Here is a 14,423-nt window from a genome sequence, read left to right on the forward strand (position 1 = left end):
TGCCTACTGCTCCCACCTTAAAACCATCACCACCACCACACATTTTCTTACTGGCAGCTGGGATTCCCTTGAAATAGGTTTCTGTTTGAAAATTGTGGGCTCAACAGAATTGTTTAGTGTGTCGGAGCTCAGACCTCACTTGTGGCTTGCTCTCAGCCTTTTTCAGAAGATGACTTGTTCTTTGCCATGCAGTCCTTCCATGGCCACCATTTTGTGGTGGTGCTCAGGATGGTTTCTCAAATTTCCAAATGTGTGCATGGCCCAAAAACATGGGCTACCCCTGCCTTACTCCTTTTCTATACCTTTCTATTCCATCCAGGCTACTTGGATGTTGGTTTCCCTCCTTCCTCCTTCCTTCTGCTGACATCTCTGTACCTTTACCTCCGTCTAAAGGAGCCCCAACCCTGTAAATTAGCTCCTTTCTCCCTTTAGCACGTCCCTTTCTCCTTTAACTCCCTTTTCAAGTCCTGCTTTTTCACCAAAGCTTTTGCTCAACTAACCAATACTCACCTTGTCAGCATCTCTGCTACCCACCATTCATCACCATCATGCATCACTTTCCAGTTCCTCATGTTTTCCTCCACCCATAACTCATCCATCAAACATGCAGCATGAACACTCTTCGCTGCATTTTATACAGTCCCCATAGAGGGGTGGCATAATAAACCAAACTACACCATGCATTTAATGAGTCTGTGTCCTTTTATTTTTAAATGGCAGCCATGATAGTGGTGGTGGTGGTGGTGGTGGTGAGTTTAGGATTGAATCTGTAGGGAGTGGAGTTGAACCCATTTTTCCCCATGCCACAATCCCAATGAAAATTGGGGAATCAGAACATCTCCTCTTTAACATCCCCCCCCCCCAAATTTCTCCTTTCTTGCTTAGGCTCTCCTCTGGGTCCTGCTGCTACACACAAGATCATGAGGTCATAAGTTCTGGAATACAACCACTATCTAATGAAGATGCCCAACATCACTGCTAGGATTCAATTCATCCTCCTTGGGTTTTCCGACAGTTTGGAAGTGCAGCTCCTCTTTTTTGTGCTCTTCCTATCCATCTACCTGTTGACCCTTCTTGGCAACGTCCTCATACTCCTTGTTGTCCATTCCAACCCCCAGCTCCATTCTCCCATGTACTATTTCCTCTGTGAGCTCTCTCTCTTGGACGTGTTGTATTCCAGTGTTACCATGCCTAAGATGCTGACTGGCTTCCTGACGGGTTCCCGAGCCATTTCCTTTGAGGGCTGTGTAGCTCAGCTCTATTCCTTCCACTTCTTCGGAGGCACCGAGTGTTTCCTGCTCACCGTCATGGCGTATGACCGGTACGTGGCCATATGTAACCCCCTTCACTATGCTGGGATCATGAGCAGGGTAGCTTGTGTCAGGCTAGTAGCTGCAACATGTCTGGTCGGCTCACTCCATTCCATTCTTCAGACTGTGTTAACCTTCCGCCTCCCTTATTGTGGACCTTACCAACTCGACCACTATTTCTGCGATGTTCCACCCTTACTAAAGGTGGCCTGTGCAGAAACCTCTCTTAACCAGACTGTTGTGGTGGTCAATATTGGCGTCGTGGCGTTGAGCAGTTTCACTATGATCCTTGGTTCCTACATCCGCATCGTCGCTGTGATTCTCAAGATGCGCTCTGAGGATGGAAGGAGGAAAGCCTTCTCCACCTGTGTTTCACATCTCATAGTGGTCATCCTCCTCTACGGCCCTTGCATTCTGATTTACATGCAACCAACAACCAGCCACCCAATGCTGAAAACCGTGGCTCTCTTTTACACGTCTGTAACACCTGCCCTGAACCCCATCATCTATGCCTTCCGGAATGAAGAAATCAAGAAGGCTGTGAAGAAATTGGCTTTCAGTAAGATATTTTCTTGAAGGATGGCAGACAGCTTCCTGTGGAAAGAAGCACCTTGAGTTGTGATGAACTAAGGGCTCAACTACACCAAGCAGGATATTCCACTATGAAAGTGGTATGAAAGTGGTATATAAAAGGCAGGAGCCACACTACTGCTTTATAGTGGTAATGAAGTGCACTGACAACTGTTGGGGCCCATGACACATCTACACCAAGCAAGATGTAACACTATGAAAGTGGTATGAAAGCAGTATATGGTATGTGTCAATGAGTCCCAACAGTTGTCAGTGCACTTCAATACCACTATAAAGCAGTAGTGTGGTTCCTGCCTTTTATATACCACTTTCATAGTGGAATATCTGCTTGGTGTAGATGATCCCTACATCTCCAAGTCGCTGTCAGGAACTGCTGGTTCTGTGTGTAGCTCCACCATGTGGTGAACCGTTGAACTGCTGGTGGCAGCCTTCTCAGGAAAGTAGCTTTAGGCCTTGAACTGGCTCCACCCCTCATGGTTAGCCATTGGATCCGCCTGGGCAGGAAGGACTATAAAAGGCTTCCAGTTCCAGCAACAATGTCTTCCTGTGCTTTACTGTGTTCCTGTATCTTTGGGCTTGACTTCAGACTTGTGCTCCAATTCTGACTTAATTTCAGTTCTAAGTACTGGTTTGTCCCACACATTCTGGTTCCCACAGCCCAGCCCTGAAAGTAACCGAGGAATGTAAAATTTAGGGTGTGGGGAATGCTAAGCCATTGCAAATCTCAACTATTAGGTTCTAACCTCTAAGTAGATACAGATAAGGTTCATCTAATACAGCCTGTTATTCAGGGGCCAGCCTGATGCTTCCAGGAAGTTGAAAATTGACATAAAAGCAACAGATTTCCTCCATTGTTTATCCCCAGTAGCTGAAATTCTGTGGATGGGGTGACCTCTGTGGACTAATTTAAGGTGCTGAGCACAGAACTCGGGATGCCTGTTTTCTGTACTAGGAGAATGGGTTGTCTAGTAATGTAGAGGTGTTGCATATCCAAGATCCTTCTTCCTGACCTACTCTTCATTGGTATATTTGACATGGAGGGAGTATTCAAACACACAGGTCATCCACCTGCAATCTTAATACAGTGCCATGTGTAGGCTGTCCCATACTAGGTAGTGGGACCTCTCAAATTGGCATCACGACAGCAAGTGACATGTATGTGAAGGAATGCCTTGCACAAATGTAATGGCACATGGGATGTCTTTCTGGAGTGCTTTGACTACAACAATATTGCTCTCAAACAGTAACTTCTTGATATGACACCTCCCCACCCCCAGCCTTCATCCTTTCTAGTGTGCAGCACAGGATTCTGGTGAAGACAAGGCACAGTGTACTTCCTCAAAGGGTAGGATAGTCAGTGTCTTATTCAAGGTCCTCCTAGAATGAATACTGCCGTCATCCTCTGGCAAAGAGGATGGATCTCCAGCAGAACCTCCCTAGTTTTTCTGAAGTCTCAGACTACAAAATCAGATATGGACCCTTTAACCATCTAGCCAGCTTCTTTGGTTGGTTAGTGGTGGTGATAGTGGAGTTGACCACACTATAGGTCTTGTTAGCCTACATAAAGCGTTATTTGGCTTTAGCTCCCTGCTGAGACAATATCTTCCTATTGTTGTAGTACGAGAGAACTCCACACAAAAGGATCCACTTGGAGCTCTCTAAGGTCCTATTTCCTTCTTGCCTTGATCTAACTTCTATTGAATGCTACCAGCTTCCTCAAGCTGTTACTTATTCTATACAAATGATGCAAACATCAGTAATTGCTCATTAAATGTCTGCTCTTGGCTTTAAGATCCTTTAGGGTTTTGTCTTTGGCGTCATCAAACCAATGGGGGGGAGGATTTTGTTTTCACATCCTGGGGAAAAATACCAGATACACAGTGAAGCAAAAGTTTATATAATTCTTCCAGCTACTGCAGAACAACTGACCTTGAAATGTAAATTGAAAATATGTTTCTTTTGGCCCTGTGAATCACCTGCTTGGATAAAGCATCTCGCATCTTCATCAGAAGATGCAAACAGTAGCTCTTTCTCGAGACCACACAGCCACTGCATGAGACACCCCAGATGTCTTATAAAGAAGACAGGGAGATCTTTTCTCGGAGTGATGCAGCTTTTCTCTTCATGTAAAGGTTAAGATACAAGCAATCTGGTATTTAGTTTGACCACTTTGTTTGCAGTTCAGGTAAGTCCAAATATTGCCAATTGGGGGAAAAAATTCCCATAGATAAGGAAGTGATGTTCTCATAGATTAATGTCAACGTGTATGTGACTTTGGTAGAGATGCCACCACTTAGCCCAGATTGAGAATATGCCTGGTCCGTTTTTGTGATGATACACTCCAAATAGGAAAAGAATGCGAAGCAACACTTTCTTTGCAACAGCCTATAAGGTACAGCTAAAACATAACATCTTTGTTGGTTCCCAGCTTGGTATCCGAACCATCAACTCTTCCTACATGCACCTTGTGGTCATCACCTGAAGCTCTTCTCTCAGTGCCCCTGCCAAATAAGGCATGTCAGGAGTCTACACATGAAGGGGACTTCTCCCTCCCAAGGGAGTTCCACCAGGCACCGACTTTAATGTCTTTTTCAGTGGAAGGCAAAGACCATGCTATAGTTCCAATTCTTTTAATTTATATTGTGGTTTAGTACTGTTTTAGCTCTGTGGATTTTTATCCTTGTGCTTTGTGTCATTAATTGATTTTATTGATTGATTGATTGATTGATTGATTGATTGATTTTATTACATTTTTATACCACCCAATAGCTGAAGCTCTCTGGGCGGTTCACAAAAATTAAAACCATGAAAAGCATAATAAAACAACCAACAATCTAAAAATACAAATACAAAATACAATATAAAAAGCACAACCAGGATAAAACCACACAGCAGACATTGATATAGGATTAAAATACAGAATTAAAACAGCAAAGTTTAAATTTAAGTTAAATTAGGTGTTAAAATACAGAGAGAATAAAAAGGTCTTCAGCTGGCAATGGAAGGAATACAGTGTAGGTGCCAGGTGAACCTCTCTGAGGAGCTCATTCCACAGCCAGGGTGCCACAGCAGGGAAAGCCCTCCTCCTAGTAGCCACCTGCCTCACTTCCTTTGGCAGGGGCTCACGGAGAAGGGCCCCTGTAGATGATCTTAAGGTCCGGGCAGGTACATATAGGAGGAGGTGTCCCTTCAAATAACCTGGAGCCAAGCCATTTAGGGCTTTGAATGTTAGTACTGCTTCTAAATTGTGTCCTCTGGTTCTAAATTTTCATTTTAGGCTATAGTTGTGTTTTATTTGCTGCATTTATTGCATTTTTCCAATTTTAATTGTGATGGTTTTAATGTGCTCTTTTTAAATTTGATAATAGCTGAAAGAGGTCCTATTACAGGGCACCCTGTAAATCAGAGGTAGACAACCTAGTATCCTCTAGATGTTTTAAACTACAATTCCCATCATCCATTGGCTGGGGCTGATGGGATCTGTTGTCCAACACATCTAGAGGGCACCAGGTTGCCTACCTCTGCTATAAATAGTATAAATATATAAATAATTTCCCCATCAATTAATTTTTGTGTGAATTTGGGACATGGCTGCTATTTGCTTCTTGGATGTAATAATAATAACTAGGAGGAGGGCTTTCTCTGCTGTGGCACCCTGGTTGTGGAATGAGCTCCCCAGAGAGGTCCGCCTGGCGCCTACACTGTACTCCTTTCATCGCCAGCTGAAGACCTTTTTATTCACTCAGTATTTTAACACTTAATTTTAACTTAAATTTAAATTTTACTGTTTTAACTCTGTATTTTAATCTTATATCAATTTTGCTGCGTGGTTTTATCCTGGTTGTGCTTTTTATACTGTATTTTGTATTTTGTGCTTTTAACCTGTTGGTTGTTTTATGATGGTTTTAATTTTTGTGAACCGCCCAGAGAGCTTCGGCTATTGGGCGGTATAAAAATGTAATAAATAAAATAAATAATAATAATAATAATCCAGTCAGAATAGACAATGCTTGTATATTTGATCTTGTATAAGCAGGTTCGTAAATACCCCATTATGGATCTCCTACATCACATCTAGTTTTCTGGCGCAAAACTTAATGCTTTCATGGAATGGATTATCCACAAAGTATGTGTACAATTCTTCAAACTGTCTCATATACAGACATGCCAATTCTGGTGCCATTGGGATGCTCATGGATATGCCATGTGTTTGCCAATAGATTGGGTATGAAATGGGTGGTAGGAAGGCATATGCATAATTTAGTGGGTAGAGTTTTAAATGTAATAAATGTAATAAAAAAAGCAAATATTAAGGCAGGTATTATGGCATTAGATATTTTTAAAGCTTTTGATTGTGTGAGCTGGCAGGCACTAAAGAGTATTATAGATAAATTGGGATTTGGAAATAAATTTAAAAATGTAATAGAACAGCTATATTCCCAAAATACGGCGGTAGTGGTGGTAAATGACGGACTTACTGAAAAGATACGACTAGCCAGAGGAACAAGACAAGGATGTCCGCTCTCGCCGGTCCTGTTTGTAATGGTTATGGAAGTTTTGGCGAAGGCACTAAGGGAGGATGAAGAGTTAGAAGGAATTGGAGAGGTAAGGGAAATAAAGTTAAACATGTTTGCGGATGACACTTTATTGACCATTAAGAATCCATTAAGAAAATTAGAAAGAATTAAATATCAGTTGAGGGAATTTGAGGAAATTACAGGGTTAAAAATAAATTGGTCTAAATCAGAGATGATGTTGTTTAACTATACCAAGAAGGAAGAAAAGGATTGGGAATTTAAGGGAATGGAATTGAAAGTTAAGAATGAGATTAAATATTTGGGAATTAAAATTACAAAAAATTTAGAGAATCTTGAAAAGGAAAATTTAACGAGGTTAAAGAAAGAGGTATTAGAGAAATTGGAGAAATATAAAAGATTAAATTTATCTTGGTTCGGAAGAATAGCCTTAATAAAAATGAAGATATTAGCTAAAATTAATTTTGTATTTAGAATGTTACCTATAAAAATATCAGAAACCGAGATAAAAAGTTGGCAAAATATTATTAATAAATATTGTAATGGAGAAAAGAGAGCAAGAGTGAATAAAAATAATTGGTACCTAAGCCAAAAAAAGGGGGGAATGGGTCTCCCAAACATAAAATTATACTACGTAGCAAATAGATTAAGACATGTTGTAGAAGCAATTATGGGAGTAGGAGATTTATATTGGATGGAAGAAAAAACCATAAATAAGGTAGAGATGAATTTGGAGAATGTTTTTTTTAAAGACGGAGGAAGAAAGTGGGTTGGAAGTATAGATAATCCACTCCTGAGGACTCAATGGGAAATTTGGAGTAAATTTAAAGGGAAGCTGCTTCCGAGCAACTCTCCCTTAGCACCGATAATAATGTTAAAGAATTTCCCAGAGGATCTAAAGGGTAGATTATGTAAAATATTAAAAGAGAAAAATAAAATAAGATTAAAGGATTGGATAAGAGATATTAAAACAAGAGAGGATATGGAAAATTTGTTAAAGGAGAAGAAGCTATCTTGGCTAGAATATGGTCAATTAGAGCAATGGAATAAAAAGTGGATTAAAGATAATAGAATGTGCAGAAAGATGACGAGGTTTGAAGAATTAGTAGTAAGTAAGGAGGAAGGGAAAGGAGGGAGTATAGTTTCAAAAGGATTAATGAGTGAAATATATAAAATATTGTTAGAGAAGGAGTTTAGAGAGAATACAGAGAAAATGGTTTGGGAATCAGATTTGAAGATACAAATAGGGCGACAGAGCTGGGAGGGACTATGGAAACAAAGAGTGTTGAGAAGTTTATCAGTAAGAATAAAGGAGAATTATTTTAAAATCCTATGGAGGTGGTACCTAACCCCGGTTAGATTGAATAAGATAAGTGATCAACATTCAGCAAATTGTTGGAGAGGTTGTGGGGAAAAAGGAACGTATTTACATATGTGGTGGCAATGCAAATATGTACAAAGATTATGGAAGATGGTGTTCTCAGAAATTGAAGAAATAGTGGGAATGAAAATAGAACAAACACCAAAAATAGCATTGCTGTCACTATTTGAAGATATAAAGTGTGGAAAAGGAACTATAGAGCTTATATCGAATTTGTTGGTTGCAGCACGACTGATGGTAGCTAGGAACTGGAAGGTCCAAGGGGAATATTCTATTGAGGAATGGTACAAAGAAGTATGGGACATAGCCATTAATGATAAACTGACATGTAATATTAAGTGGAGAAAAGGCGTAACTAAAATAAATGAGTTCGAAGGAATTTGGAAACAGTTCCTAGTGTTTGTGTTTACTAAGGGAAGTGGGAAACCACCAGCAGAAGAAACGATTAGATTTTGGACTCAAGAATGATCCCGAGGTGGGGGGTGCACTTTTATGTTAAGAACGAAGATGTTGTAGTATGATAAGGTATATGTAATAGTTTTTGATATTTGTACTCAACAATCATTCAATATGTATGCAGCAGATATTTGATGTTTTTTTTCTTATTGTGTTTGTTTCAGTTATATTTTGGTAATGTTTATCTATGTTTATATAGTGTTGAAAATGAATAAAAATTTAATAAATAAAAAAAAAAAGGGTATGAAATGAAAAAAATTTTTTTCACAGGACCAATTCAGCAATAGCTGTAATATAATGTGTAGGTGGCATCTTTAATTTAACACTTTTAATTTAACACTTTTTCTATACATATTAATGCATCCTCCTATGGTATTTACTTATAACCATTTATAATTTTAAAATGTTTATGTACACTGGCAAAACTATTGCGATTAACAATATGACCACGTGACTTTGTAAATATTGTATATATGTATATGATCTTTCTTAGATTACCCTGAGTAAGGACCCTGAGGGTCTGAAATGTGTTGGATTTTGGAGTAGAATAAACTACATCCTTAGTTCCACCCCTTTGCCTCTGGCTTTTTTGGGCTTTTCTTGGGTATGTAAAATGTTCATGTCCTTCCAGTGAAGGGTAAAGGAAATGGAGACACTTATTAAGAACATAAGAAGTGCTCTGATGCTGGATCAGACCAAGGGCCCATCTAGTCCAGCACTCTGTTCACACAGTGGCCAACCAGCCATCGGCCAGGGATGAACAAGCAGGACATGGCACAAAAGCACCCTCCCACCCATGTTCCCCAGCAACTGGTGCACACAGGCTTACTGCCTCGGATACTGGAGGTAGCACACAACCATCAGGGCTATTGTTGATGCTTAGAGTGGAGGCGGAATCTCAGGGTGCATAATAAAGTCATTGAAGCCATAAAACGGCCTGATCATAGAATCATAGAATAGTAGAGTTGGAAGGGACCTATAAGGCCATCAAGTCCAACTCACTGCGCAATGCAGGAATTCATCCTAAAGCATCCCTGACAGATGGTTGTCCAGCTGCCTCTTGAATGCCTCTAGTGTGAGAGAGCCCACAACCTCCCTAGGTAACTGGTTCCATTGTAGTGTTTGTTTTTACCGGTGCATTTTATGGCATGTCATAAACCTGGGCCAACCTTTGATGTGAATTATCAAAAGGTAGCAGCAGATTTGCAGTAGTCAAACAATTTCGGTGGTTCCACCCTCCCAACTTTTTCCATTTTCTTTTCTCATTCAGGCATAAATTAACAACAGCAGCAGCAGCAGCAACAGCAACAACACAACCATCAATCTATTCAGGAGCAGATGAAGACAGGCAACTTCACTCTTGTGATTGAATTCACCCTCCGGGGTTTTTCTGAAGTACAGGGTCTTCAGGTCTTATTTTTCACTCTCTTCCTAGCCATTTACCTCTTGGCCTTGCTCGGGAACACCATCATACTTCTGACGATCCGCCTGAGCACTCAGCTCCATTCCCCGATGTACTATTTCCTCTCTGAACTGGCCCTTTTAGATGTCTGTTATGCTACTTCCACCGTCCCAAAGATGCTTGCTGGCTTCATTGGTGGCCCCCAAAGAATTTCCTACCAAGGTTGCATGGCTCAGCTCTATTTCTTCCACTTTTTGGGGGGCACGGAGGGCTTCCTCCTCACTGTTATGGCATTTGACCGATATGTGGCCATATGCAACCCCCTCCGTTACACTAGCATTATGAGAAAGACGGTTTGCGGCCAGTTGATATTTGGAACATGTCTTGTGGGAACCTTCCATTCCATAATTCAGAGTACACTCACTTTCCGGCTCCCTTACTGTGGCCCCTATGAGCTCGAACATTACTTCTGCGATGTCCCACCTTTGCTCAAGGTGGCCTGTGCCGACACATCTCTAAATAAAGTTGTCATCATGGTCAACGTTGGTGTGGTGGCCCTTGGTTGCTTCCTGCTAATCCTGGGATCCTACATCCGTATCGTCACCACCATACTCAGGATGCGCTCTGAGGAAGGGAAGAAGAAAGCCTTCTCCACCTGCACGGCCCACCTCATTGTGGTCCTGACTCTCTATGTGCCGTGCGTCCTCATATACCTGCAACCAGCCACGACCAACTCAGTTCAGAAAGTGATGGCTGTTTTCTACACAGCCATCACTCCTGCGCTAAATCCACTAATCTATTCCTTGAGAAGTGAAGAAATCAAAAAGGCATTGAAGAAACTTGTATATGGACAGGTGTTACCTTGAAGAAAAGAAGAGGAAGAGAGAAGGGAGAAAGTCAGTAATGAGTTTGAACAATCACTAAACATACCTTTTGACATCATTTGCGTGGTTTTATCCTGGTTGTGCTTTTTATACTGTATTTTGTATTTGTGCTTTTAACCTGTTGGTTGTTTTATTATAGTTTTAATTTTTGTGAACCGCCCAGAGAGCTTCAGCTATTGGGCAGTATAAAAATGTAATAAATAAATAAATTTGTCAAAACATACCTTTTGACATCATATGGAAAGGAGGACAGGGTAACTGTATCTTTTAACAGTTGTATGGAAAAGGGAATTTCAGCAGGTTTCCTTCGTATGCATGCAGCACCTGGTGAAATTCCCTTTTCATCACAACAGTTAAAGCTGCAGGAGGTATGCTGGAGTGACCAGATATAAAAGAGGGCAGGGCTGCTGCACTTTAACTGTTGTGATGGAGAGGGAATTTCACCAGGTTCTGCATGCATACAAATGAAACCTGCTGAATTTCCCTTTTCTATACAACTGTTAAAGATACAGGAGCCCTGTCCTCCTTTCTCTGTGGTCACTCTATCATTTGTTATTATAGAAGTTCAGAACCCCTAGCCTGCAGGTCCAATCTATCCTGCCGTTTCCCCCAATCTGCCCCTCAGATCCATGATTCCCACCCAACCTTGTACAGCTGCAAGGCCATGACAAGGAGTGAGAGAACTACTCCCATGAGAAACTCCGACAGAGATAAGCTTGCAGAGACACTGACATTCTAAAACTATTCCTAATAAATCTACATACATTCAATGAGGCCTCCAGGCTTGTTGACCTATATGGGACAGTGGGAACCTTCCATTCAGGGTCACTCCATGTGGTGATCCCATTGGGACACCTGGTTCCACATGAAAGCAGGTTGGCCAGTACTGGGACCAGTGTCTGCTCCTTCCAGCATGGGCTTGTAGTAGCAATGGACACAGTGGACAGGAGGCTTCAGCTATTGGGTGGTATAGAAATGAAATGAAATGAAATAAATAAATACATCTAAATCCTGAAATATATGCCCACACTAGGGGCATTCAAGAGGCAGCCGGACAGCCATCTGTCAGGTATGCTTTAAGGTGGATTCCTGCATTGAGCAGGGGGTTGGACTTGATGGCCTTATAGGCCCCTTCCAACCCTACTATTCTATGATTCTATAATTCTATGGAACTCACGACATGTCTTAAGGCCAGGATTCCCACAAGTTTTAAAGGCTTCATGCTTCTTTCCCATCCAGAATAACAAATAATTAATGCCTAGAGGCCATTATCTCCTCACTATTAATTTATTATTGATTTGAAAGATTTATATTACCTTTTGTGAACCGCCCAGAGAGCTTTGGCTGTGGGGTTGTATATAAATGTAATAAAATAAATAATTAAATAATTAAATAAATAAATAAAGTGCATACTGTATTTTAGGAATACCTCTTATTCCACACAGCATTCCAAGGTGAAAGTTGCATCACTAAAAAGCTTGCATTGTCCCCCTGTCTTGAGATCTTCTGCTGAGATAGGAGGCTTATCAAGTTGGCTAATAAATAACGTGAGAATAAAAAAAGAACCAAGCTTGGTGCATCAGAGGCAGTTCTGTTTAGGCACAGAATTGCACCCTTCATGTTGAAAGAGGTATGTGTGCCTGTGTGTTTTCAGTCCATATCCAGTCTGATAACAAGAGAACTGCAGGGGCCTTGAAATTGCCCATCAATTGTTATCACCTGGACAGCAGGTGGAGCAGAGAGGAAAAGAAAGGAGAAACAGCTTCTTAGGATACAAATTATTTATTTTCACAAAGCCTGACACATTTCAGCCCGTACTTTATTCAAAGGCCTTCCTCAGGGGGCTGTGACATTAATAATACAATAAAATACATTAAGGTAACTCACTTCAGAATCCAATATAAACTTCTCCTGTCGACCTTCAAAGCTTTTCACGGTCTAGCTCCTTCCTATCTCTCCTCTCTCATCTCACACTATTGCCCCGCTCGTCCTCTTCGCTCCTCTGATGCCATGTTTCTCGCCTGCCCAAGGGTCTCTACTTCCCTTGCTCGGCTTCATCCATTTTCTTCTGCTGCCCCTTACGCCTGGAACGCTCTTCCAGAACATCTGAGATCCACAAGTTCAATCGCAGCTTTTAAAGCTCAGCTAAAAACTTTTCTTTTTCCTAAAGCTTTTAAAACTTGATGTTGTTTGGACTTTACACTGTTAGTTTTACCCTACCCAGTGCCTGTTTACCCTACCCAGTGCCTGTTTACATTCTCTTCCCCTCCTTATTGCTTTACTATGATTTATTAAATTGTAAGCCTACGCGGCAGGGTCTTGCGATTTACTGTTTTACTCTGTACAGCACCATGTACATTGATGGTGCTATATAAATAAATAAATAATAATAATAATAATAATAATAATAATAATAATAATAATAATAATGTCTTTGTTATTAGGTGAATTAGACACTTTGCCACAAGGGCCTATGCCCATTTGTAAGTTTTAAAAACTTTTTAAAACTGGTCTGCCACCACCGGTCCGCTGCCACCACCACCACCACTGGTCCAGTGTCCTGCTGATCCTGCTGCTGCTGATCTTTAATAGGGATAAATGCCAAGTTCTACATTTAGGGAATAGAAACCAATTGCACAGTTACAAGATGGGGGACACTTGGCTCAGCAATACTACAAACGAGAAAGATCTTGGAATTGTTGTAGATCGCAAGCTGAATAGGAGCCAACAGTGCAATATGGCTGCAAGAAAGGCCAATGCTATTTTGGGCTGCATTAATAGAAGTATAGCTTCCAAATCACGTGAGGTACTGGTTCCTCTCTATTAGGCCCTGGTTAGGCCTCATCTAGAGTATTGCGTCCAGTTCTGGGCTCCACAATTCAAGAAGGACGCAGACAAGCTGGAGCGTGTTCAGAGGAGGGCAACCAGGATGATCAGGGGTCTGGAAACAAAGCCCTATGAAGAGAGACTGAAACAACTGGGCAGGTTTAGCCTGGAGAAGAGAAGATTGAGGGGAGACATGAGAGCACTCTTCAAATACTTAAAAGGTTGTCACACAGAGGAGGGCCAGGATCTCTTCTCGATCCTCCCAGAGTGCAGGACACGGAATAACGGGCTCAAGTTAAAGGAAGCCAGATTCCGGCTGGACATCAGGAAAAACTTCCTGACTGTTAGAGCAGTGTGACAATGGAATCAGCTACCTAGGGAGGTTGTGGGCTCTCCCACACTAGAGTCCTTCAAGAGGCAGCTGGACAACCATCTGTCAGGGCTGCTATAGGGTGGATTCCTGCATTGAGCAGGGGGTTGGACTCGATGGCCTTGTAGGCCCCTTCCAACTCTGCTATTCTATGATTCTATGATTCTATGATCTCGGTGCTGGCACAGGCGATGGTGCTGCCTGGTCTCACTGCTGCTGCTGTGCAGATAACCAGCCAGCCGTTGTCTTTTTGGCATGCTTTCCCAGCAGTCTCGCGACACTTCTGGGATGCCAGAAGTCTCACCAGAAGTCTCATGAGATTTGGTACTTCCTGGAAAAAGCAAGTGGGCCAAAAAACGAGGCTTGACTGTCACTGCAGGGTGTCTGTTTTCCCTGGCAAATTGGCTCCCAGCCCTGGTTGCCCCGGTCAAGCCTCATTTTGCCGGAGGACTCCGGTCATTTCCAGGTCATATGGTCACCCTAATTTAGGTGCTGTCCTCCTTTTGGTTTTGGAGCAGACAGGAACACAAGAGTACGTGGTTGCAGTCTTCTCCACTGTAGTGAGATGTATTGCATTTCTATTTTGATTAGAGCTGTTTCTAAATTTGCACCTATACATATGAATTAGCATATGCAAATATGTGTCCTCTTTTGTCCTCCTTTTGATG

The 14,423-nt window shown here is 41.6% G+C and overlaps 2 protein-coding genes across 2 annotated transcripts; both read left to right on the top strand.

Moving 5' to 3' along the window:
- The first annotated feature begins 962 nt into the window (after window positions 1-962).
- LOC134405851 (olfactory receptor 10G4-like) lies at window positions 963-1,886 on the top strand. The gene has a single exon (XM_063137105.1). It carries the CDS (start codon window positions 963-965, stop codon window positions 1,884-1,886), a length of 924 nt encoding a protein of 307 aa, XP_062993175.1.
- A 7,725-nt stretch (window positions 1,887-9,611) lies between these two features.
- LOC134405852 (olfactory receptor 10G4-like) lies at window positions 9,612-10,541 on the top strand. Its single transcript, XM_063137106.1, has one exon. It carries the CDS (start codon window positions 9,612-9,614, stop codon window positions 10,539-10,541), a length of 930 nt encoding a protein of 309 aa, XP_062993176.1.
- Window positions 10,542-14,423: the final 3,882 nt, after the last annotated feature.

The sequence above is a fragment of the Elgaria multicarinata genome, chromosome 11 (assembly GCF_023053635.1).
Source record: "Elgaria multicarinata webbii isolate HBS135686 ecotype San Diego chromosome 11, rElgMul1.1.pri, whole genome shotgun sequence".
Taxonomy (NCBI): Eukaryota; Metazoa; Chordata; class Lepidosauria; order Squamata; family Anguidae; genus Elgaria; species Elgaria multicarinata.